We start from the raw sequence: 26526 nt of genomic DNA, 5'->3' as shown, positions 1-26526 counted from the left end.
CTAACTTTTTTGAGTAGCAGGGTCACACTTCCTAGTGTTCGTGGTTGTCGTCTCTGACATTTCGGGTTGAACACATAAACAGTCGCACAAGTGCGTTGAGACATTTTAAAGGTAAACCATATACACATACACACACACACACACACACACACACACACACACACACACACACACACACACATATATATATATCCATCTATATATATATATATATATATATATATCCATCTATATATATATATATATATATATATCCATCTATATATACAGGTTCATACTAGGCTATCTGGCCTAGGGCATTTATAAGCCTAGCCAGAGTGTGTTTGGCTTTCGCCACCCATTTTAAATTAATTTTGCTATGCCCTTTTTCGAGGTTAGTATACTGTGCCTCTGTCTAACAGTGACACAGAAGTGATACCCGGGGTAAACCTACGATCTCCCATCCACTCATCAAGATTCCTCTTGAAGACAGTCAATGATGGACTCTGCCTAACCTGGACTGGGATTTTACTCCAGAGTGAAGGGAGCCTCTGGGTTATGAATCTGTCCCTCCAGCATGTCCTATTTATTTCAGTGCTGAGGTTCAAGTCTCTCGAGTGCGTAGCTCGATGGGATTTGTATTTTCTGAGGTGCAGCATGTCCATTAATTCTGGGTTGGACATGGCTTTATACGTCAGGCACAGATCGCCTCTGAGCAGGTGGTATGCCACTGAGTAGAGCTGGAGTTTCTTTAACCGGGCAGCATACGGCATCTGTTTGAGCCCCTTGATCCTCTTGGTGAGGTACTTTTGGGGTCTTTCCACTTGCTGCAGGTGTCTGGTAAGGTACATCCCAAAAGGGGCATTGTACTCAATTATGGGCCTGATGAGGGATGAGTAAAGAGGCACGATGACCTCCCCTGATCTAGATGTGAATCCCTTCATGATTAGGTGGGCTATATAAAATGTTCTTCTAAGCACTTTGACCACGTGGTTGTCAAATGAGAGATTGCTATCAACTTGGGTACCCAGGTCCCTAATTACTTCTTCTGTACTTAATGGATTACCACCTATGTGGTAATTTGTGGGCACTTTGTTTTTGCCAAAGGGGATGACTATACACTTTTTGGCGTTTAGCTTGAGGCCATGGCTCTGGCACCAGTTGTCTGTTTCTATGAGGCCCTTTTGGAGGATGCTTGTGTCGGCTGGAGAGTCGATTATGGCACCCAGTTTGCAGTCATCTGCGAACTTGATCAGCCACAGTCCTTCCATGTTGGCCTGTACCTCCGAGAAATATATGCCGAACAAGAGAGGTCCCAGGACTGAGCCTTGTGGGACACCACTTGTAACTGGTTTGGAGTCTGACATGGCTCCAGCAATTCTAACCATGTGGGTTCTGTCCTTGAGCCAGTTTGCAACCCATCTAGTGACATAGGGGTTTATATTTAAGCTGGTGAGCTTATCTATAATGCCCGAGTGGGGTATTGTATCGAAGGCTTTTGCGAGGTCCAGGTAGGCTGTGTGGACCACCTTCCCCTCGTCAATGGCCTTGGTGACCATTTCAAAGAAATCGACCAGGTTTAAGAGGCAGGATCTGCCCTTAACAAAGCCGAATTGGGTAGGATCCAGTGTCTGTAGGTTCCTAATATCTTTATTTATGAGGTCCATGATGATCCTTTCCATAGCTCTGCAGACCAAGCTAGTCAGGCTTATGGGGCGATAGTTTCCAGGATCCGTTGAGGCACCACCTTTGTGGAGAGGGACCAATGCTGTTGTACACCACTCTTTGGGTACATATCCTGTAGTAAGGCTGAGATTGAACAGTAGTTTTATGTTTGGGTTTAGCTCTTCTTGGAGTTCATGTAGGACGCAGCCCGGGACACCGTCTGGTCCCATTGATGCTGTGTTTTTTGCTTTGGAGAGGGCGGCTCTTACCTGAGCATCTGAGATGTCAGGGGGGCAGCACTCTGCTGGGATAGATATTTGCCCTTTGGTGGGGGGGGGAGTTTGCGCTGAACCTGTCAGCTAGGATGTTGGCAATGTCTGTGGGTTTGGTGTATTTTTTGTCATTTTGGACTAATTCTGAGCATATCTGGGAATTCCCACCCAGGTTCCTAACATAACTAAAGAAAGTGTTGTGATTATCCTTAGTGTCCTGTGCAATTTTTCTCTCGAACCTGGCCTTAGACGATTTTATGAGTGCCCGTAGTTTTTTGCCAATACTGATCAGAGATGCCTTCCCTTTTTGGGATTTTGCTCTATCATGTAGTAGCTTCCTCCTTCTATTGTATAGTTTGTTTATGACTGGGGTCCACCAGACAGGACTTCTGCCTTTGGAGGATTGGGTCTTGGTTTTATTTGGGATTGCATAATCCATGTATTCCTGAAGGTGTTCATAGAATGCGTTTATAAAGGATTCTGCGGTCTGGGCCGTATTTTCCACAGGCCCGGGGGCTTTGAAGGATTCCACCTCGGTTTTGAGGAGTGTGAAATTTGCTTTAGAGAAGTTTTTTACTGTGGTTTTCTGGGCAGGGGGTGGGGTCGGGATGTGAATATCCAGTGAGATTAGTTTATGGTCTGATCTTACCAGTGAGGGATACACTTCTGGTCCACTATATAATTTCGAAATACATAGTCGAAAGCTCAAAGTTCCAAAAGCAGCAGAAGCATGAAATTCAAAATCCCGAAGCACAGAGATGTTGAATTTTCGCTTCTGCTGGTGCAGTGTGTGGATGTATCGGCTGAATTTAGGTAAGGTTGTATTTAGTGTGTGCAAGTGTGTGTTGCGACTGTGATATGTGTGTGTGTGTGTGTGTGTGTGTGTGTTTCTGCTTGTGCGATCTCGGAGTTAGAATATATAAGTGGGGGGGGGGTGCAGGGCGGCTTGCCCACCTGCTTATCTATCGTGTAGATGCATTTATTTGATTGTGGTGGGGAGTTTTGCGTTTGTGTGTGTACTTTGTGTAGCGTAGTTTCGGCATTTTGAATTTTGCGGTTGTGTTTGGGTTTTCAGCTATGTAATTTCAAAATACTGAATTGCGGGATTTCAGTATTTCGAGATTACATAGTGGACCCATACATACATATATCTATCTATCTATATATATATATATATATATATATAGATCTATATATATATATATATATATATATATATATATATATATATATACACACAAGCATACACATATAGTATCTAATAATGTATGAACTCTACAAAAAAGAATTAGTTGAGAAGCACTGAAAAAATGATGAAAGAGAATGATAAAGTTTGTATCATATGGAATCACCCATATTACTAACAGCTTAAAAACAGACTTGAGCAAACCAGAAGTAGCAGTCCATGAAAAAAAGCAAAAGTAGCATTCATCACTGACATTGTTAAACCACTGCTTACACTGTGTTATGTACATTGAGAGACAGTCCTATGATAACAGGATTTTCAAGCAGAAATGAGTACAATGTGGAAGAGAGACCTAGATGGTTCCAATAGCAGTACGAGCTACAGGTCAATTTATAACCGTACTTAAATATGGTCCCAATACATGTAACTCTGTATGAATTGCAGGAGGAGGAAATTATGGGGACTTTGTGGGGGTGCTGAGAAGAGCACTATTAATTAACATGAAATACTGAAACAACACTAATTTCATGAAATGTAACTGTACCCTGACTTAGGAATGGGGTCTATTCCTATTGTTGTATTAGAAACCCAAAACACTTGGAGAAATTAACCCTAGAGAGAAACTAAGTTCTCAAAAATCTCCAAGAAGGTCACTGCATCACTCAAAGATGCACAGATAAAGTAGTATTTTAAAAGCTGCAACAACAAATATGATCAGTTTCTGCTTCTTCTACCAGTGTCAACCATTTCTGTCAACAAAAAAAATCTCATATTCAAGACGCACTAAACTTCTTTTCATCTATCACACTGCTGTGGAAAATATGAAAGTCCTGATCTAGAATAGGTAGGAATGCTATTCTGTGTAATATTACAAATTATTCTTATCCATTACCCTTGCATTTCTAATCGCCAATAATTCAACGATCTGCAGGGTGGACAATACATAATAGTAACATAAAGCCAACTTCAAGTCTAATAGCTCTTTAAATGAAATACACTTAGTGTAACAGTGAATTTATTAATCCCGAAAAATCATTAAACTGCTTTTACAACCACTCTACCCAGGAAAAAGACAGAAATCTACTGACAAATCAGAAAAAAATGCCATCACTAGGAGTACAAAATGAGCAAGAATTCTACCACAGAACAACAGTGTCAAAACTGAAGGACAAGACAAGTTTGCAGGGATCAACTCACTTCAGCTCTAAAACAACGGATGCAAAAGTGACTCAAAAGAAAACTACAGTGACATTAAACAGAGTTAACCTAACCTTACCTACAGCAGTGATGATGATTATAAATAAAGCACATAAACTCTATATTCTAAGCTCAGTGCAACACTTTAATGCTGATAAGTTAGGTGCAGCAGTATTCAGCATATTTTATTCATGCAAATCCCTACACTTACATTATAAACTTGGCAAAGCATAAGACTTTTTTTTTTTTTTTTTTTTTTTTTTTGAGAACCACAATTAAAGTTTAATGGACACTTTTCATAAATTGTGCTTGGTCCCCCCCATAGGTAACCATCAGCTGCTACCAGCTCCTCTTCTTGTTCACTGAATCTACTAGATCCACCTTAGCATTCCTCATGCTCAACCCAAACTATATCATAATACTGCTGTGGATATGCCTTAACTCTAGTCTCCTTGTGGTAGCCTTGCCAGCACAATGACTGCTGTTCTTGGGAGCTGCATGCATACTTCTGCCCATGCACAACCACACATCTAAGCAGCTCACCACTTATGCAGCAAGGAGCGTGCCAGGCTCATACTTTGCTTACAGCAGTGAGACCTAGACTACCTTCCCCATCACCACCAGAATGGGAATCTGCCAGTCACTCTTATGCTCACACTGTGGTCCCTCCAGCACAAGTGTTGCTAACTGAAAATAAGTAATCTGGGGCGTAGTAAGAGCTTTATCTCTCTGTGCCATGGAGGTTGCCAACACTTTTCATACATTATTTTTGAACAATGCAGTAAGCAATAAAAGGATCCAAAATCATCTCTACAGTTTTAGTAGATGCCTGACAAGTATACACACAAAAAATGTTATACTGTAATGCAAATAACTGCACCTGGTGTGTGTGTGTGTGTGTGTGTGTGTGTGTGTGTGTGTGTGTGTGTGTGTGTGTGTTTACAGCTACAAAAATATACATTCATGACATGTGGACATCATTTCAAATTTTACTCGTGGTCACCCAGCAGTGCATGTGTTTCATCAACCTGTAACTTCCTGGCTACACTGTTGTATATCAGTTTTCTTGGACTGTCACTTAGCTGTGGCTTTCATCATAAATTCCTGTTTGCTTGGCTGCCATACTAAGTAAAGGTAAATGTTTCTTCACTGTACATTTACTTCCTTTATTTTTGAAGGAGGTAAGGGTGGGAGGATCACATCTTAATACAGGGAAACCAATGGGTAATTTCTTTACAAGCTATTACAAAAGGGATGAATGGCCAACAAAGCAGATAAAGACTTACATTTCTGGGTCACTGGACAGGGTAATGAGAGCAGGAACCACTCTCTGAGCGACCAAAGTTTCATTCACCCCCTTTACCAACAGCTGACCGGTCAGTGCAGGAGGGTGCCGCATGTGTTGCAGGAAAAGAACACACAACCATGGAAAGAAGAATGGCACAAAGGAGAGAAAGAGAGAAAGAAAAACAAAACATAAAAATGCAAATCAAAATTAGAGGCAAAGCAAATACTTCTATGCTACTGCTAACACAATGAAAAAAACAAACACAAGAAAACTCAAAGGAGTTGCACTTTAATCTACATCCACACTTACATGGTAGGGTGCTCAACAGAACTTTATCAACAATTACAGAACTCACAGTCAATTTTAAGATATCGTAAGATACCATTTAGTGCTAGCAAAGACATTTAACGGATTCCACTGCTTGCTAACTATAATGAACAAATTATCAAAGATGGAATTCAAATAACAAAAAATACTGAATTAACTGCAGTTCCTGATCCATGAGTGAAAATGGGAACCCACAGTACATTTGACATGAAGCAGTAATCCAAGACAGTTACATTTTTAATCCAAAGTGAACGTAGGTAATGCACAACAGAATAAAAAAACAAGCCACAACACACAGTCTCGTAATCCAGTTAAGTGCGCTTTCACTCTGCAAACGCAAAGCTTCTTCAGAACTGAAAAGACAGTTGCATCAAACACTTTAAATACAAATCTAATGATTGAATAATTAGCTTTCTTAAAAAGATATATGTGCATAGTTAGTGTTAAATAAATATTAAATGTTAAAATCCCATACCAATTTGTAAAGTTATAGCAAATATACATTTATAAATGCATCAACAAAAATCGCTTTACATTTTCTTCCTGTAATGCAGAATAAAAATACTAATAAAAATACTAATGCGGTTCCTATGAACCAGAATACACTGGACTTACGTCCACAAATGTAAACCTATCACTAAAGAAGCTATATTTTGTATATAATACAATACAAATCCAACTAATAAAAATACAGCTTCACAAAATCAAAAAACATAAATCATACTTCACACTTAATTCCCTAAATGGATAATAAAAGTCATGGAATTCAAAAAATATATACGTATATATGTTGTGTATGTGTTAAATATTAAATCTATTGATAAACCTACTCTAAAAATAAACCAGTTTTGTCAATACTGTTATAAAAATGAAAAAACACCTTAAAAACTTCCTTAAAAACTACATGTTCCCTTACTTTTAAATACTATCACAACTTAGCTTGCCTTAATTTTAAAATACTAGTAATACTGATATAATCATTTAAACTGGGTAACCTCCCAGCATCAGTTTTTACCTGCCAAAACAATTCCCTAAATTTTACCCTGGACCCCCAATTACCCCATCTTGGGTCCATAGCTACTTGCTCTAATACAGCAAATTTGATTTTCATGTTGGGATAAACTAAAGAATGTTTAAAAAAGGCGTTGAACTCTTTCTTCTTGTTAACTTCAAATAAATGTTCATAAATCCTTTTTCTAAGGGTACGTGTAGTTTTCCCTATATAAAAACTATTACAACTGACACAAACGCCCACATAAACTATTCCCTTCCTACCACAATTGTAATAGTGAGAAGCCTTGAATCGAATTCCTCTAGAAGGAATATGTATTTCCTTTTCCTGCAGAATATATTCACATTGACGGCAAGCGCCACATTTAAAGGTACCCCTTTTCGTTCTATTTGTAACTGCATGACTAAAACCCGTCCTTTCAAATATGTCCTTTAAGTTCAAACCCCTCCTTCTAATGAAGGAAGGTTGTGTAAGAATATATCTCCCTGTCTCTTCATTTACTTTCAACAGTGGTCAAAATTGTTTAATGGTTTCTTCTACTTGGTCCGATATAGCCGAAAAAGTGTGTTACGAGACTGTGCGTCGTGGCTTGTTTTTTTATTCTGTTGTGCATTACCTACGTTCACTTTGGATTAAAAATGTAACCATCTTGAATTTGTGCTGGTTCTTGCCTGGAATTGGTTTGTTATTATTTTTTTGTTCTTCCTTTTGTGACATGAAGCAGTCCCAAGTCGCGCATTCATAAAAAACAAGCTCTGTAATAAGTTCCTTAAGGGGTAACTCGCTAACATCCAAAAATGTTTATGACTGTAACTCTATAGCGGGCAACTTACTTTAAAAGGAATCAGACTTAAATCAGTTATACATACTCAGCTCATCTGCAGTGTAACTCTAAGCACCATTTTACAAAGAAGTTTCTAGATATGAAGGCCTAGCATAGCACAAATGAGATTTCCTTTCAGAAACTGCAATTTCATTGCCAGAACAGATGCGGTAAGACTCAGTTCAAGGACTTCTATAATGAGTGGAGCATTTGGGATTTTCTTCTGTTGTACTCAAGCATGGCTCTTCTGAAAATAGTGAAATCCCACTGGAAAGGTGGCATTATCCCTTTGGTTTATGCACAGCATTTCTACATGGGCTAAGGAGCACCCAAAAACCTATTTACTGTTCCAAACTCAGCCCCACACTATTTCATTAAGAAATTAAAGTACAAAGTATTTTTACTGAAGTGGCAGCAGCAAGAGGGACAGAGGAAGGAAATACAGCACCAAAAATAGGCAATTCTTTCAAAGATAAAGCAACTAATACAGAACATACTTGCATACCTGTCATAGCAGCTTAAATGCAGCAAGGTGGACCATTTGCGAGGAATCTTAAGCAATACTCCAAAAGTGATTCTCTCAGTAACAAGAGTGTGAGTGTAAAGCATACAGTATATGGGCTGAAGAAACTGCCACAATGCATAGCAGTGTACAAGAGAGAGAGAGAGAAAACTCAGCTGTATGAAGAACAGCACCACTTGCCCTGAAGAGGAATGAATGGGTATATAGGTTGGCTGATGGTAAGACTTGAAGTTCATGTGGGAAGTGAGTGACTCATCGGCTCACCCACACTGGAGGAAGGGAGACAGTCTGTTTTGTTACAATGCAGACTCCTGCTGCAAGTGGGAGTACAGAATACAACACACTAGCCTCAGATGTGTGTCTGACTCTGCCAAATTACAATGGGCAGTGGCTCCGTGTGTTACGTGTGATGCCATGTGCTGTTCGGCTGAGGTAAGGTATTGCAAACAAACTGCTGCTGGTGGAGGATACTGAATTCAAGAAGAAATGGCTGAGGGGGACTTCCAAGATGGGTGCACACTGGTCAACAGCTTAACTTCAGCTCTCTCAGTGGGGAAAAAAGAAACTGAAAGGTAAGGGTCAGGAGCTCTGTCACTCATAATAAATTCAGTTACCAACTAGCAAGTAGACTGTCTGAATGTCAGCAAAGAAGAAACTTAGTTTGAAAGAACTCCATTAGAAAAGGTGAAGAGAAATAATGATCGGGAATCCTGCAACTGTTCAGCAAAAAGAAGTTCAAGCTCCAGCTTTGGGGCAAGACATGACTTCCAGCAACCTAGAGGAAAAAATGAACTGATAAATCTGCAAAAATCAGAGGTCAAAATGAAGAAAAGGCTGGCTGAATATGAGACTGCTCAAGAGATTTCAAAAAACGGTAGAATTAGAGGACAGGGCTTGAAGGGAAACCATGAGAATTTCTGCAGAAAAACTGGAAGGAGCAGACTGTATTAACTTTATGAAAGCACAAACAACTGGACTGGTATTCCACAGCAGGATTTTTTTTTTAACTGAAAGGGCACATTATGCCCCAAACCTTGCTATGAGAATAGCCAAGACCTGCATTAGTAAAGCTGCACGCCCACCAGCAGAACAAGTTGATCCGAACAAAACTGTGGCAGAAGGGCAAAGTATTAAAAGCTAGAGACAGCAGAGTGCTTGTGGAAAAATGATTATTTACTGCACAACAGGCAGAAGAGAAGTGAATGTATTCCAGCAACCACGGAATGTCAAGGGGCAGGTGAGAGATTCAAGCTGTTGTATCCAGCTGCCTTCAGAACATTTTCTCCTGGAGGATCAAAGTAATTTTTGATGCAGAACAGGCTAAGGAGGAAATACAAAAGTTTGTTCAACAAAAAGTGAGCCAGCAAACAAAGGGGAACTTAGCATCTCATTCTTCTGATAATAAAGCGCATACAGTGACTTTGCCAGTGAAACATTTTCCAAAGTTCCAAAGGAAAATGCTTATGAGGAGAAAAGCACTGGAGATGACTAGACGAATCAGGTGTACCTTGGAATTGAACTGGCGTCTGGAGTTAGTAAATAGTAATGAAAATGAAGACCACCAGCAACATGGAAGTTAGAGATTAAATGTGAGATTATAAAGCAATAATCACATTTGTGAAATATGGCTGTACAAAAAAAAACTGGAAAGAATGGACTTTTGTTGAGTTTGTTAAAGTTGTGAGATACTGAATGGCATTTGTCTTACTTCATGTCTTTAATGTTTAGAAGGCCACAAAGTAGAAGGGAAGAAGTAGAAAACAGGTAAATAAGTAAAACAGTCTGTTTCTAAACATATTTATATCATTTTTCTGTTATGTTGTATGTCAAAGATGCTGGAATAAATGGATATCTTTCTTCTTTTTCTTTTGTTCCCTTTTTAGTATTAAGAAATGCAGGCATTATAATCCAAAAACAGGAAAAAAGGCTGGACAAAAGCATGAAAATTGATAAAATGTAACACTATGTTGTTGAGATGGGGATGGGATGTAGAAGTACACGGATCATAATATATGTAGAAATGATACATTTTCTCTTACTTTTGCAAAGGTGAATGTCTGGATTAAGACCCTTGGCTTAATCTAATAACACATTTTAAGCGTAAACAAGTAAATAAGATAACATTGAATGTAATGAAAAGTATTTCCTTTAGCAATAAATGTTCAGCATGTCTTTAGAACCTGCAGCTAAGGGTAATATTTTTTGTTTCCATTCAGAGAAGCTGATTATGAAGCAATAAAAGCCAGAACATTGGTTTCTTTAAGGCTAAAAGACAATGTTTTCTGAAAACATGCACAATGTTTTCCACATCTGGGAGGGGAATAAAGATTAAAAAAAAAAGAAACCGACACCAACTAGTGTAAGCAGGAACACAGGCAGTAACATGTGTCTTGGCATAGATAAACCTGGGTCAGATAGTGCCTTGTGTCTGCAGCTGTCTCTGTTTAGGGCGATTGTTCCTACTAGGAGGGTAAGTCAATAGAATTCTGGAGGTATTCTGTGGGGGTTGTTTTCATTAAAACAAAAAGTGTTGCAAAAAGCGATATAGATTCAAATGGAGAAGACAACTGTATAAAAGATCAATCTGATAAAGATTAGTGGGTGCATGCATCACAAAAGCTGGAAACAGATGAATAAAAAGGTGGTCATACATAATAGGTGGGAATAATAACTTCTTATCATAATGGTGGCACTTTTCATATTTTCATGGAATGTGAATGGTCTCACAGGTATAAACAAAAAGGAAAGAACACTGAATTATATTAAGAAATGCAGAGTGCAAATTGCCATGCTACAGAAGACACATCTGGAAATAAATGAGCATGTGATTTTGAGAAAGAAAGGATTTCAGGACTGATATTTATCAGAATAACAGGGACAAAGGGAAAGGGGAGTACTTATATTAATTGCTAGAGGAGCTCCAACAGTGATAGAAGGGAGAAATGAAGATAATAATGGTAGATTTGTGGTAGTAAGGGGCTACTGGTAAGGGAAGAGGATTATGCTGGCATGTATTTTTATGCCACTTAAAAATGCTGTTATGGAGCTTAAGAAAATTGTAGGAGAAATAATCAGTTCTCAGCAGGGAGTATTACTTATAGGTAGGGATTAGAATTTGATTTGCAATAGTGAGGATGCATCAGGGGGGCTTGGAAGGGAAAATATAACAAAAGTGGGTACATTTCTGGAAAAATGTACGACAATATTTGGTATGGAACAATGAACTCTGAGAAAATTTACAAATTCCCCAAGTTAAAATAACTGGGCTAGACTAGACAGAAATTATATTTCACAGGAACATGTGCATTTAATTGAGAGCACTGACACATCCAATAACTATTTCAGCCCATGCGCCAATAACAACTAAAATAAAAATGCAGGGTAATGAAGTAAAAATGAGAAACTGATGATTCCCCACCTACCTTTTAAAAAGAGAGGCATTTAAGGAATGGGTAGTGGAAATTATTTGGAAGTCATTATAGTTAGTGGGATAAAATGAAGTTTAAAAATAGACTAAAAATAAAAGACAAAATATATTGTTAAAAAGTAACAAGAATTATTTAGAAGTCCTGACAAAGGTTAAAGTATTACAGAATAAGGGAAATCTCACACAGCCAAAAGAAGCAGAACTGCAGAGTGCTTAAGAGAAAATAAAGCAGTACCTGGATAATATGCATGAGTTTAGAAAGATTACTGTTAACCACAGCACTAAAATGTTTAGCAAAACAACTTAGGCAACAGAAAATATAAAGGGTTGTTGCCAAATTTATGGAGCCTTTAACAAGAAAAATAACCAGAGATCCTGTACTGGTATTACAGATATTTTGGAAATTTTATGAAAATATGTATTAAACAAAGAAATGTGAAAATCAAGAAAAAGCACAAATGGAAATATTTACAGAATACTTATATGTGCCAAGGTTAAAGATAGATGAGGCTCAACAGTTAAGATGGAAGGAAATGAGAGAAAATAAGACGTTGTGTACCTACCATAATGTTCCATGTCAGTTGTCTTCTTCTCGCCTACTTTCTTGCTGGATGGGTTTCGGAGCCGATCCTCGGCTCCGACTCGGCCTTCTACTAAAGCTCGAGAGCTATTTACTGGCTCGATGCCTCCCCATATCCCACAATGCTAGGCGTCAGATACCCAGATCTCGTTTTGGTAGAGCTACCACCATGGAAAAAATTTTTAAGGACACCTGTCCAAACTACAAAGTTTACCTACAGTACTAAAAACAGAGGAAGACGTAACCTAGATAAAACTCAGCCAGAGGAAGAAGGCCTCAAAAGGCATTCTTCTCGGTCTGTCCAGGCTAGAGGGATGGAGGGTGGAACGCAAGAAAGAAGGCGAGAAGAAGACAACTAACATGGAACGTTATGGTAGGTACATAACTTCTTAATGTTAAGTTGTCTATCTCGCCTTCATTCTTGCTGGATGGGACAGCGTCCCTAGCACCTTAGCCCTGGGTGGCTCATCGGAACAGACTCTTGAGCACAGTGGAACCAAAATCAGCTCGACTCCTGGAGGCCATATCCAACTTATAATGTGAAATGAAAGTATGAGTAGCAGCCCATGTGGTTGCAGCACAAATAGATTCCATTGGTAGTCTTGCTTGAAAATCTACCGACGTACCGAATGCTCTGGTGGAATGAGCTTTTGGTTTTGTAGGGAGTTCTTTATGTCTCAATTGATAAATCAAAGTGATAATAGAGGCCAACCACCTGGATAAGGTTACTTTAGAAACTGGCAGGCCCTGCTTACCCTCAGCATAGGACAGGAAGAGTTGGTCCGATTTTCTTGTTTGTTTAGTCCTATCCAAATAAAAACGTAATTGCCTGTGAACGTCCAGTTGGTGTAACTTTTGTTGAGCTCTGTTCGAATAGTTAGTTAAAAATACAGGTAGATCAATAGTCTGATTCAGGTTTGTCTCAGAAGGTATTTTGGGCAGAAAAGAGGGATTAGTCCTGAGTGAAACTCTATCCTTGTGAAACACAAGACAAGGAGGATGAATACAGAGGGCTTGAAGTTCCGACACTCTCCTAGCTGAGGTGATGGCTACTAAGAAGAGAGTCTTCCAGGAGAGTAATTTTAAGGAACACGAGGCCGCAGGTTCAAAGGGAGGGAGAATCAAGGAAGTTAATATCAGGTTTAAATCCCACGGAGGCGGGGGATCTCTAACCGGGGGCCTAAGTAAAATATCCCCTTTAAGAAAGGCCTTACACAGTTTGTGGGACATGATGCTGGTTTCTGACAGTCCAGCGTGGAAATTAGTGACTGCAGCCAATTGGACCCTAATGGTGGCAGACGAGGAATCTGCTCGAAAAAGTTCTGCTAAAAAAATCTAGAAAGTGATGGACAGGGGCTGTAAAGGGGTCTATATTTCTAGCCTCTGACCAGAAAGAGAAACGTTTCCACTTACTAGCATAAGTCTTCCTGGTAGCAGATTTGTGCGAAGAAAGGATGATTTCATGCACTGGCTGAGAAATATGTGGAAGCCTGGCTAAGGCTGGAAGTGGAGCAACCAAGCTGTGAGGTTGAGAGACTGAAGGGATTGGTGCAGCCCGCCCGACTGATGGACCAAGAGGTCTGGCACTGGGTCCAGATTCCAAGGCTGCTCCAGCAGGTGATGATGCAGGAATGGGAACCAAATTTGTCAAGGCCAGTAAGGGGCAATGAGGATCAACCTGGATCCCAATGCGGTCGCTTTCTGAATTAGTTTGGGAATTAAGGGAAAGGGTGGGAATGCATACAGAAGACCCACGGGCCAATCGTGAACTAGAGCGTCTCTGGGGGAGTGGCCGGGGAGGGGGAAGAGAGTGAAGAAATCGTCGCACTTGCTGTTGAGAGGGGTTGCGAAAAGGTTGCAGCAAGGTTGACCCCATCTGCGGAAAATTTTGTCCGCTACTGACTGATTGAGAGACCACTCGTGAAGCATGAGAATAGCTCTGCTTAGCCTGTCCGCTATGACGTTGGACTTCCCGGGGATGTGCGTTGCTATCAGAAATCGTTGAAAGGAGATCGCCCACTGCCAGAGTCTGAGTGCTTCTCGACATAAGGGATAGGACCTGGTTCCACCCTGTTTGTTAATGTACCACACTACAGACATATTGTCTGTCTGAATTGCAATAGTCCCGGTGGGTAGAGTGTCCTGAAGAGCTTGCAACGCTAAAAGTACCGCTCTCATCTCCAAGACGTTTATGTGCAGGTGGTACTCTAGAGGTTGCCAAGTGCCCTGGACAGTCCTGCCCTGAAAATGCCCCCCCCCCCCCCCCCCGATCAGGGAGGCATCCATTGTCACCGTGGCAACAGGAGGAGGAAGAACAAATGGTCTGCCTTGAAGTACTTGAGAGGAGACTATCCACCAAGACAGGTGGTCTTTGCATGACTGGGTGATTATTATGTTGTGAGACATTGGAAGCTGTTGAAAAGACCATTGGGTAAAAAGCATCCATTGAAGAATCCGCATGTGAAAATGAGCAAGGGGAATTAATGTGATTGCTGCTGCCATGAGACCCAAGGTTTTCAGTACAAATCTGGCCTGAATTCTCTTGCACTGTAGTAAGGTCTGGACATGTCGGCGAATGTCTGATACTCTTTCTAAAGGATGTTTTGCCGACAGCTCTTTTGTGTCTAATCTTGCGCCTATAAAGGTTATAGAGTGACAAGGTGACAATGCAGACTTTTCGAAGTTTATAGAGATACCTAGCTCGGAGCAAGTTTGGATGGTATAATCCCTGACTCGCACTAGCTGATGCCTGGTGGAAGCAGTCAGGAGCCAGTCGTCTAGATATGGAAACACCTGGAATCCTCGCCATCTCAGGTGAGCCGTAACCACTGCCATGCATTTGGTGAACACCCTGGGGGCTGTGGTGAGACCAAAGGGCAGGGCTCTGAATTGATAGTGACTGGCTCCCAGCCGGAAGCAGAGAAACCTTCTGAAGCGTCTGTCCATTTTGATATGGTAGTACGCATCCTGAAGGTCTATGGAGCACATCCAATTGTCCTGACCCAAAAAAGGTAGAATGGACTGAAGCATGACCATCCAGAACTTCGTTCTTTGAACAGATTTATTTAACCTGCTGAGATCCAAAATGAGTCTCCAGTCCCTTGTCTTTTTTGGCACCAAAAATAACTTGGAGTAAATCCCGGATCCTTGCTGGTCTGCTGGGACTGCTGGATGGCCCTTTTTTCTAGCAGTTTTAAAATTTCTAGTACTGCTTGATCCCTTAGACTGGGTGGAACGTCTGGAAGGGACCTGTTTGTTTGTACAGGGGTGTGGATAAAGGGGATTTTGTAACCCTCGGATATGATGGACCATACCCATTTGTCTTGTGTGAGGAGTTGCCAGGCTTCTGGGTACAGTGACAATCTCCCCCCGACTTCCTCCGAAGGTGGACAGTCGGGCAGCCCATTAGGGGTGCTGAAAGGGCTCGTCAGAGAAAGATTCTGCACCTAGGGCTGCGTCTATTATTGTTCCCTCCTCTGCCCCTGGAGGGAAACTCACCACATGTGTCAGGCACGACTCCCTGGGGTTTCTGAAACCACATTTTTCCACTCTTCTGACCTTTAGGGTATGGTCTAGAGGGAGTAGAAAAACGGACTCTCACGGCAGAGAGAGTCATGCCTTCCTGCTCACACCTGGTAAGGGTATTCTTCACCTGTGGTCCAAACAGAGCCAAACCATCGAAGGGGGTATTAGTGAAGGACGCCTTAAAGGGGACAGCGAAGTTGCATAACCGCATCCATGCATTTCTTCTCAAAGCCACGCCTGTACCTGCAACCCTACTCGCCCCATCGTCTACATAAGAAATGAGCTGCATGGAGGAGTTGACTATAGAGTTAAGGGTCGCCAGCTGGGAGTTAATCTTGTCCTGAGAACCCGCAGCTGATGGATCCTGAAGGGTATCACCCAGTTCCTTACGAAGATCCCTTTGAAGGCGGGTGAAATGGCACAGATAATTCAGCGACCGCATGGAAAAGGTCGCTGAAGAAAACATCCGCTTCCCGTACCTGTCCATTGTCCTAGATTCTTTATTAGATGGATGGACAGGCACCGAAGGGTCAGCCAACTCCTCCTTAGTGGCTGCTGCCACCACCATGGCATCAACAGGGACACCTTTTGTCAGAAATTGTCTGTCGGATGGGGCTGTAATAAACTTAGTGGGCCTGCGGGGAGTTGGTTCCACTGTGTCCAGGGCTATCCACGCCTTTCGAGCCACCACTTCCATGAGTGGGTCGAAAGGAGGAGACACCCAGGAGGTGGAAGGGCGAGAACCAAACGCATCCAGGTACGCCAACTCATCCTCGGAAGGGTTAAGGGCAGTCCAGTTCCCCCTCTGCCTAAGGATCTCTAGGATGTCTGAAAAGGAGACATCCTCAGAGGGGGACCTTGGGGACCCTTCTGAATCCTCCATGTCGGTATCAGACTTGACTGACTCGGGGGAGTCAACATGTTTCCTCTTACATTTTCTCTTCCGAGGGGGCTCCTCCGAATGATCAGGGGAGGCCTCGGAAGAGGAAGATATACCCAATGGGGTGACCTGGAGCGTCTGTTCTCCACGCTTGGGGTCAGGAGGGTGGACAGAGACCAATGCAGGCACCATGGGCGGAGGAGCCGAAGGGGCCGATCGTGGAGCCGACACAGGAGTCAGCAAGCTCCTCATGACCTCAAAGGCGCCCCTGTCGGGCAGAGCAGAGGGTCCCCGCTCCGAAGAGACGTGAACCCCTCCCGGCACAGAGAGGGATGGCTCCGAGGACGATGTCGGGGCCGAGCTCACCTGCGCCTATGCCCTGAGAGGGAGAACGGGGTCGTACAAGGGTCCGATGTCACTCACCCCCTCGGAGCCGATAAGGGAGTCCTGGCGCCGAGATCCCTCCAAGGAAGGAACCAATGAAGAGATCGGAGCCAACGAAGGAGCCGAAAGGTGTGGTATCGGCTCCGATGCTTCCAAGATTCGAGCCCCAACCAGCTCCGGCTCTGAACACAAAAGGGGAGTCGGAGGAGGAACTGTTGAAGACACCGGGATAGCCACAGTCTGTTGAGAAGGGCTGGTTAACATCTTGGCCAGGGCCTTCGATTTAAGTAGTCTACTAACCACCCTCTCTAAGTCATGGTCGGATAACCTGGAAGACCGAGAGGAATGGGACCTATGGCTCCGTTCCGACTGCTGCAACGGTGACCTCGGCTCTGAGGTCACCGTTGCTGCAGTCAGAATGGGACCTATGGCTCCGTTCCGACTGCAGCAACGGTGACCTTGGAGCCGAGCGAACAGATTCTAGGGTAGGGGACCTAGAACGTTTCCGGCCTAATGATGGCTGCGACATTAAAGTCGGAGCCGATAGAGGTCTAGAGGTGTTGGCCCCAGCCGGAGCCGATGAAGAGGCAGAGGCCCGCCCGGCGACGGCTCCGAACTGGGAGCCGAAGGCTTGGCGGGCTTTGAGGATTTCCCCGACTGAGGCTTCGCCGGGGATCCCTCTGGCTTGAGTAGGCCTCTCAAGATAAGTTTGTTCCTACGCTCCTGCAGGACTCTCGGGCTGAAGGCATGACAGACCGAACAGGAGTCCTGCAGGTGTAGGGAACCCAAGCAATACATGCAAGAAGTGTGACCGTCTGTCAGAGACATCTTCTTTGTTACCTTTGGACATACTGGCCCGGGGATACCAAAGAGAGAAAAAAAACATGCTACACTAGTGCTTAAACCAAACACACAGACACAGTCACATGCCCGCACTAGATAAGGTAACAGTAGTGAGTAGAAAAAAACTATCACAAACACCCACACTTTATAATCTAAATAAAAATTATAAGGCTAAACACTACACCTATAGTTACAACAAGGGGGGGGTTAGCCATTAATAGAGAAGGAACAAGGGGGGGAAGGGGAGAAACTCTCTAACAGAAAATGAGTTTCCTAAGTGGGACAAACTAGGGGATACTAGTACAACTACACTAAAAGTTAAGACAATCTATTTCTAAGAAAATAACAGTTAAATTCTAGATGAAAAAAATAAAAAAGGATTAATACAACCTGAGCCAGTAAAAAACGTAACCTCGTAGCTGAAGCGGCAAACGAGATCTGGGTATCTGACACCTAGCATTGTGGGATATGGGGAGGCCTCGAGCCAGTAAATAGCTCTCAAGCTTTAGTAGAAGGCCGAGTCGGAGCTGAGGATCAGCTCCGAATCCATCCAGCAAGAATGAAGGCGAGACAGACAACTTAACATAAAGTGATGTACAACCACTTTATAGGAATAGATGGCATTCTTGTGGAAGTTTGGAAGCTAGAGGGAAGAAAGTGATAAAGATCTGCAAGGTTTTGTTTAACAGTATTTTAAAAGGAGCGGAACCACCAACATCCTGGAAAAATGATGTGGCGTCTGTAATATAGACTCATTTCAAATTTAAACCATGATTAGAACATGTTCATGTCTATAATGGCTAAAAGAATGGCAATGGTGTTGCCAAAATTGATAGATATAGATCAGTGTGGCTCTGTGGAGGGGAGGCAAACATCTGACAACATTAACAGAACAATGATGATACGATAGAAGGCAGAATTAAAAAAAATACCACTGTTGTTGGTAGGTCTTGATGCAGAGAAAGCATCTGAAAGAGTAAGTTGGAGGAAGGAAAGTGAACATTACATTTAGGTTGTGGACCAAAGCTTACATCTCAGGGAATGACAGTGAAGACCTGAAAAGAAAGCATGCCTTACAGAGAAAAATGAACTAGCTGCCACCAGCAGTACACAGCTCACTTTGCAAAGCACATCTGTAAACATGCCAAAGGTATAGGGAACACAGCAGTGGCTGCAAGCCCTACAAGGTGTAACATAAGGTCAGTCTACACATTCTTGTAAGACCAGATAATTGAGTTTCAGGACTCTATTCCTAGGAAGAAACCTCCAAGGTTGGATATTGTCCATCAATACTTCTAACGCAAGATGTACTGTGTCAAACACAGGAATGCCATTTTCCAGTTAATGAGAAAAGTCCAAGACAGTGTAGCCAAGGTTGAACCTAGGCCATAGCCAGTTACAAAAACCTGGAGGAGTCCGCTACAACCAGTCAATCTGTTAGAGAAAGATCATCAGACCGATTGTGTGGTCTCTATTATCACAGAAACAACGTAAAAAGAAATAAATCATGGGCACTCAGAATTGCCATATAGCTGAAACACCTGATATCCATAAGGGTCATTTGCATATATCCCTTGTGCCTCTGATATAAGAGGTTTGAGTGGAAGTTCTAGCTTGGCTGGAGTTTTCATTTTATTTGTACTGATGGTTTTTCTCTGTGTGACCTTCTCACACTTTGTTTTGGTCTCTGTTATCACAGATATCCTTGTGAATACTCTCTCTGACAAGACAGCCAAATACCAATTCCCAAATACCAAACAACACAAGGCATCCATCAAATGTACCAAACACCCACCCCCCAAAAAAAAATTTTCAGCAACAATGGCATCTTGACTGAAATGAAAAAGCACATAACTTCAAATAACTAACCTGAATTCTCAAAATGGTCAAACCTGCAATCTCTCAGAACCTCACACACCTTTTGGGGACCAGAAAATATGATGGACTAAAACCCAGTTATTTCCTCTTCTGGGAAAAGACATCTTCACTGTACTCTGCGCAACTATAAAAAGAGATTTGAGGCTGTATCAACAATACCTTATGTTCTTACAGACAAAGGTTAAGGAGAAAGACCAAGAAGCTCCAGGATATGTCCTCTTCATGACTGATATTAGATTCTGAGACTACTTTCAGTAAAAAGGATGCATTAGTCCTTAGGGAGGACCCTGTCTTTGTGAAATAATATGTAAGGGGTTTGCAGGACAAGGTCTGAAGTTCAGATACTCTTCTGGCTGATGTAATAGCTACTAAGAATAACATTTTCCAAGTCAGAAACTTTAAGTCACATGTAGCTGATGGCTCAAAATGAGACGGAGTAAGAAACTGAAGAACTAGTGTTAGATCCCAGGGAGGAATGGGTTCTTTAAATGGAGGTCTTAACATTAGGGCTCCCTTTAAAAAGGCTTTACAAAGTTTGTGTGATATAAGGGATGACCCATCAAACCCTATAAGAAAGTTAGAGATTGCAGCTAGATGGACTTTAACTGCTGAGGTGGAAGAACCAGAGTGAAAAGAGGTCAGCTAAAAAGTCCAAAACTTTATGAATAGGGGTCGTACAAGGATTAAGTTTGTTCATAATGGCCCAATTTGCAAATCTTTCCCATTTACTTTGATACAGTTTCATAGTTGAAGGTTTGTGATAGGCCACAATGATCTGGTAGACAGAAGAGGAAAGAGAAAGATGCTTGGCAATCATGGCAATTGAAGAAGCCATGCTGTGAGCTTGAGATGGAAGGAGGTTCGGATGAACCATGCCCTCCTGATGAGGCAGCAGATCTGGAACTGGGTCCAGCATCCATAAATTCCAAAGAAGATGAGGCCAAAGGAAGGGAAACCAAACTTGTCGAGGCCAAAAGGGGGCAATGGCTTTCTTTAGAAAATGGGAAATCAAAGGAGTTGGGGGAAAGGCATAGAGAAGACCGGGGGACCAATCATGGAGAAGAGCATCTCTGGGGGACTCCCCCAGAGTGGGGATTATGGCAAAGTAACTGCTGCACTTGCTTAGGGGGGAACGCAAAAAAGATCGCAGCAAGGTTGACCCCAGTGACGAACAATCTCTTTCACCACCACAGGATTCAGCGACCACTTGTGAGGCATAAGAATGGCTCTGCTCAGTTTGTCCACTACCACGCTGCAGCTCCCCGGAATGTGCACTGCTGTGAGAAAGTGGTTGAAAGAAATCGCCCACTGCCAAACTCTGAGAGCTTCTTGACACAATGGGTAAGATTTGGTTCCCCTTGTTTGTTGATGTACCAGACTACAGACGTTGTCCGTCTGAATTACTACTGTTGCTAGAGGAAGGGCATCCCGAAATGCTTGCAATGCTAACAGCACTGCTCTCATCTCTAGAACACTGATGTGCAAGTTGGCCTCCAGTTGGGACCATGTGCCTTGGACTGTCCTTTCCAGACAATTCCCCCCACCCTACCTGGGAAGCATTCTTGGTCACTATCGCTTGGGGTTACGGAAGGATGAATGGATGGCCCGAAAGATTCTCGCTGGAGTGGAGTCATCGTGAAAGTTCCTGTTTGCAGTGACTGGTAATCAAGATGTGGTGAGACATTGGTTGATCTATCAGGGACCACTGGGAGGCTAGCAACTATTGTAAGATTCGCATGTGGTATCTTGCTAAGGGGACTAGAGTGATAGCAGCTGCCATCGAGCTTAATTCTTGTAGGACTAACCTGGCTGGAAAACTTTTGCTCTGGATAACTAGGCTGACCTGAGATCTGACCCTATGTAGCCTTTTGTGTGGGAGTGAAAAAACTCCTGCCACTGTGTCCAATAGGGCTCTGATGAATTCCAGCTGTTGTGAGGACTACAAGTTTGACTTTTTGTAATTTAATGTGATGCCTAGAGATGCAGAGAATAATCTCTTGCTTGTTCTAACTAATGCCTGGTGGTAGCGGTGAGGAGCCAGTTGTCGAGGTATGGAAAAACTCGAAATCCTTGCAGTCTGACATGAGCTGCTACCATCACCATGCATTTGATAAACAGCCTGAGGGCTAAGGTGAGTCCAAAGGGCAGTGCGCTGAATTGGAAATGACTGGCTCCCAGCCGGAAGCGCAGAAACCTCCTGGAGCATTTGTCCATTTTTATGTGGTAATATGCATCCTGGATGCCTATACAGCACACCCAATCATTTTTTTTCCATGAATGGAAGTACAGACTGTACAGAGACCATCCGAAATGTGGTTTGCCAAACTGCCTTGTTGAACTGGCTGAGATCCAAAATGGGTCTCTAGTCCTGTTTTTTTGGGCACTAAAGAACCTTGAGTAAAACCCAGTTCCTATTTGGTCTTGCGGGACTTTTTGGATGGCTCTTTTGTCGAACAATGTTTGAATTTCTGCTACTGCTGCTTCCCTGCGACTGGGTAAAACATCCGAGAGTCTTTTTTGGGTCTTGGACTTATAGAAAGTGGAATTTTGTAACCTCTGGATAGGATTCCCTGCACTCATTTGTCCGAAGTTATCAGGTGGGTTGGTGCAAGGATAATCATCCTCTGACTGCCTCCAAAGGAAGGTAACCAGGTCTCTGTTCATGAGTGCTGATAGAAAGTATCAGAGAAGGAATCTCTGGACTCCTGGTTCTGCAGGCCATTTCTGCCTCTAGGGAAAGTCTTTGCCACGCAAGTCCTGGAAAGGCCCTTGGGACTTCTTAAACCATAGTCTCTCACTTCTCTCGTTCCTAGAGTAGGGCCGTTGAGAAGTGGAGAAACATACGCCTACGGCAGAAAGACACTTACATCTTTATCACATTTGGCCAGAGTGTCCTTTACCTTAGGACCAAACAGGGATGGATCCATCAAATGCAGCATTGAAGAATGACGCTTTAAATGGCTCTGCAAAGTCACACAGGTGCATCCAAGTGTGCCTTCTAATGGCTATGCCTGAAACTGCCACTCTTGTCATCCCTTCAGCTGCATGGTCAATCAGCCTCATGGACGAGTTACAAATTGCTTTGAGGGTGGCGAGCTAAGAAGCAAGTTTGTCCTGTACCTCTTCAGCTACTGCTCCTGAGAGGGTATCTGAGAGCTCTTTGACTAAACTCCTCTGTAACCTTGTAAAGTGCGCCATGTAGTTCAAGAACCTGAGAGGAAAGGCCAATGAAGTGTAAACGTGCTTCCCAAATCTATCCACAGTCCTAGACTCCTTGTTAGGAGGATGGACAACTGGACCTTCCTCAGCAAGTTCCTTCTTAGTGGCTCCCGCTATCTCCATGGCATCCACGGGTATGCCTTTGGACCAATGTTGTGCTTATTGGGGGGTGGAAAGGATCTGGTCCGGTCTCTTGGGGATCAATTCGATGGAGTCGGGCATCTTCCACAGCCGCTGACTGATCAGTTTAATGAGCAAGTCAGCGGGTGAAGAGATCCAAGAGGTAGAAGGTTGGGCAAGAAAAGCTTCTAGGTATACAGACTCCTCTGAAGAAGGTTGGAGGGAAGTCCAGCCACTCCTCTGCTTAAGGATCTCTAGGATGTCACTGAAGGAAACATAATCAGGGGGTGACCTGGGGGAACCACCCCCTTCATCAAAGTCAGCATCTTCAATGAAGGACTCCTCCGGGGAGTCTAAGTGCTTCCTCTTGCACTTTTTCTAAGCAGGTACTTCCTCGGGGGGGGGGGGTGTTCCAGGGAACTGTCTGAATAGGAAACTACCACAGAGGCCCTTTCATGGGGATTTTGTGCCCTCTGTCCTGGGGAAGAGACTGATGGAAACTCTGGTCGAGGAGAATTAGAAGTTTGGCCCGACAGGGATGGTAAAGACCGAGTCCCCAATGGACAAGTTCTTCAACATGATTCGGAAGGCCGGCCCCCCTGTAGAGGGATGGGATCCCGGAACCGAGATCCCGACCCGCACCAAGGAGGCAACCCCCAAAACCAAACCTGGGTCACTCCAACATAGGCCGAGGCACCGAGGGGCATGAAAGACTCCGAAATTAATGAAGTTGATCCATGCACCTTGGAACAAGCCAGGGAGTCTCGACGCCGGGAGACCTCCAGTCCTGAAAGCCCGGTGAAACTCAAGGCAACCCTTGGTTCTGCAGATGAAATTCTTACTGGAACCAAGACAGTTGAAGCTGGGTGTGTCGGAACCGTGAGCTCCAATGACTCAATAGGAGTTGGAGGAGGAAGAAAGGATGGTGTGGTAACTGGGCCCGTCCCGCTGCCAACTTGGCTAGGAACCAAAGACAATCCCCTCACCATGAGGAGCTGCTCCACCAGTCTCATAATGTCCAATTCCAAGAGACTCTTACTGGATCAAACAGATGAAGTCAAAGAAGACCTAGGGGGTCTTGGATCGACAAAGGGGCTTGGTGGTCTATCCTTGAACGGATCTATAGAGGGAGAATATCTAGATCTTGAACAAAAATAACCTCTGACTGCTGCGGTACTGATGAATTTGTTGGTGCCGAGGCAGTTGAAGTAGACTCCAAAGTCTTGGTAGGTGCTGAATCTTTTTTGCCATACAGTGCTGAAGAACCTGTTGACACTGAAGGTGGTTTAGAAATCTTTTTAGGTGGTTCTGAAGTACTAGGAACCGAGGAAGATCGCTTGTTAGAAGAAGATGAAGATGAACTGGCTTCTAGTTTGGACCCAAAAATGGCCTCTTAAAAGTCCCCTTTTAGCAGGCCTTTAAGAATGAGCTTATTTCTCCATTCAGTGAGTGCCCTGGTGGAGAAACCATGGCATAATGAACATCCTCCTGCAAGTGAACTTTATCCAAGCAATAAACACACCACACTTGCCCATCTGAGTTGGGCATTTTTCCTTGCATTTTCTGCACCTTTTGAACCCTGAGGTGCCCTTAGAAGACTTAGCTGGGGATTTGGATTTGTCAACCATGAAGCAAACACACACACACACACACACACACACACACACACACACACACACACACACACACACACACACTCATCACAAAAGAAAAACAGAGAAAGGGGATCTTCCTCTTTTATTTTTATTTATTTTTTTAACCAGAAAAAGGGAAGACAGATAACAGCAACGGTATTTAAGAAATACCTAAATAGATACGAAGACGTACCAACAATGATACAGAGGAAAGAAACTACCAACGGTAGTAAAAGGAGAGTGAGGAAGAAATACACGTTACAAAAATCAGAGGAGAAGAGGGGATAAAGAAAAAAATCATGAGACTGAGGAATTGCTTAATCACAGGATGAGAGATGAGGGTTGGGTCTAAATTGAAATGGGAAGAAATGGCTGAGATGTGGATTTTAATAGAGGAGAAAGAGAGGCCACTATTGAGCAACTCGGCTAGGTAAAAGGGATGGGAGGTACTGGCCCTTTTGGAATGGCTCCAGGAAGCAGAATCTTTTCCACTTTCCTGTGTATGATTTTCTGTTGCTAGGCCTTCTGGCCTCTGTGTTGATGTCTAGGACCTGTTTGCTTAACAGGGACTCCTTGTTAGCTTTTAAGGTATAATCCATGCTGAGAGATTGAGAGCCTGTAAATCTGGGTGCAGTACCTTCTCCCTCCCCTAGGTCAAGAGGTCTGAGATCAGGTGAAGCTGCTTGGGGGGCTGTAAGGTCAGGCTGCACAGTAAGGGATACCAATGCTGTCTGGGCCAATCTGGAGCAATGAGGATGGCCTTTGGTTTCTCCTCCCTTATTTTAGTACCTTGGGAATAAGGGACAGAGGAGGGAAAGCGTACACAAACAGCGAGTTCCAGGGGAAGGTCAAGGCATCTACCTTCCACGCTAGGAGGTGATACTCCCTGTTATAGAACTTTTTTAGCTGGTGGTTGAGGTGCGAGGCAAAGAGATCCACTACCGGAGTCCCTTCACTCGAGTGATTTGAAGAAAGACTTCCCTGTGGAGCGGTCATTCGTGGGGGTCCAGTAAGTTTCTGCTTACGTGGTCTGCCAGGGTGTTGTTGACCCCTGGTAGGTACTGGGCAATTAGGTGTAGACCCATGGAGGTGGCTGTAAGCCGGAGGCTCATGGCTGGTCCTTTGTTACAGAAAGCCAATTGTCTTTGAAGAGGGAGATCCTTCCTCCTAGTTGTTGATGAATGAAGGGAGGGCAGAGGGAGGAGGGCGAGTCATTGTGAGTGTTTGCCATAGAAAGTTGGCTTAGAACTCCCTGTCTTAGAGAGAGAAGTGGTCCATTGTTTGCTTCTCTGCTGGCCCTGGGATAGGGGCCTGGATGGTCTGTCCCTGCGGGGCTTACCTTGGGCCCTGTCTGCTAGGTGCAGGGAAGGCCCTGTGCTTAGACGGAAAGTTCCTGCTGAACCTGGGAGGTTGTACCTGAAAGAAATATTTTACTGTCTGCATAGATTTTGCTTTGTCTTCCATCTTTTTAAGCACCTCTTCTGCTTTTTCCACAAACAAGCGCACCTTATCTAGGGGTGCATCAATAAGTTTAGACTTGACATGATCAGGGAGAGGTTGTTCTTCAGCAATGCACATCTCCTAATAACAGATCCTGTCACTGCTGCCCTGCTAGAGGCTTCTACGGTGTCATTTCCACATTGTAATGAGTGTTTGGCCACTTGACAAGCAGAGTGCAGTAAATCTGCTAACTCTTTTGACTTGGCACAGTCAGGAAAAGTAGCAATTTTCTGTTTTAATAGTTCCAAAGTGTGTTGTTGATAT

General features: G+C 43.3%; 1 protein-coding gene across 1 annotated transcript in view; it reads right to left on the bottom strand.

The window, feature by feature from the left end:
* RELCH (RAB11 binding and LisH domain, coiled-coil and HEAT repeat containing) overlaps nt 1–26526 on the bottom strand; it is a gene marked incomplete in the record, with an annotated part of 1574926 nt that overhangs the window by 332995 nt on the left and 1215405 nt on the right. The window contains 1 exon segment of the mRNA XM_044065183.1: nt 5586–5668. Within this exon segment, the coding sequence (XP_043921118.1) occupies nt 5586–5668 (83 nt within the window).

Source organism: Protopterus annectens, chromosome 3.part0, assembly GCF_019279795.1.
Source record: "Protopterus annectens isolate FY-2018-M chromosome 3.part0, PAN1.0, whole genome shotgun sequence".
Classification (NCBI taxonomy): domain Eukaryota; kingdom Metazoa; phylum Chordata; order Ceratodontiformes; family Protopteridae; genus Protopterus; species Protopterus annectens.
Note: the sequence above shows the minus strand (reverse complement) of the source record. Positions and strands in the feature narration are given on the sequence as shown.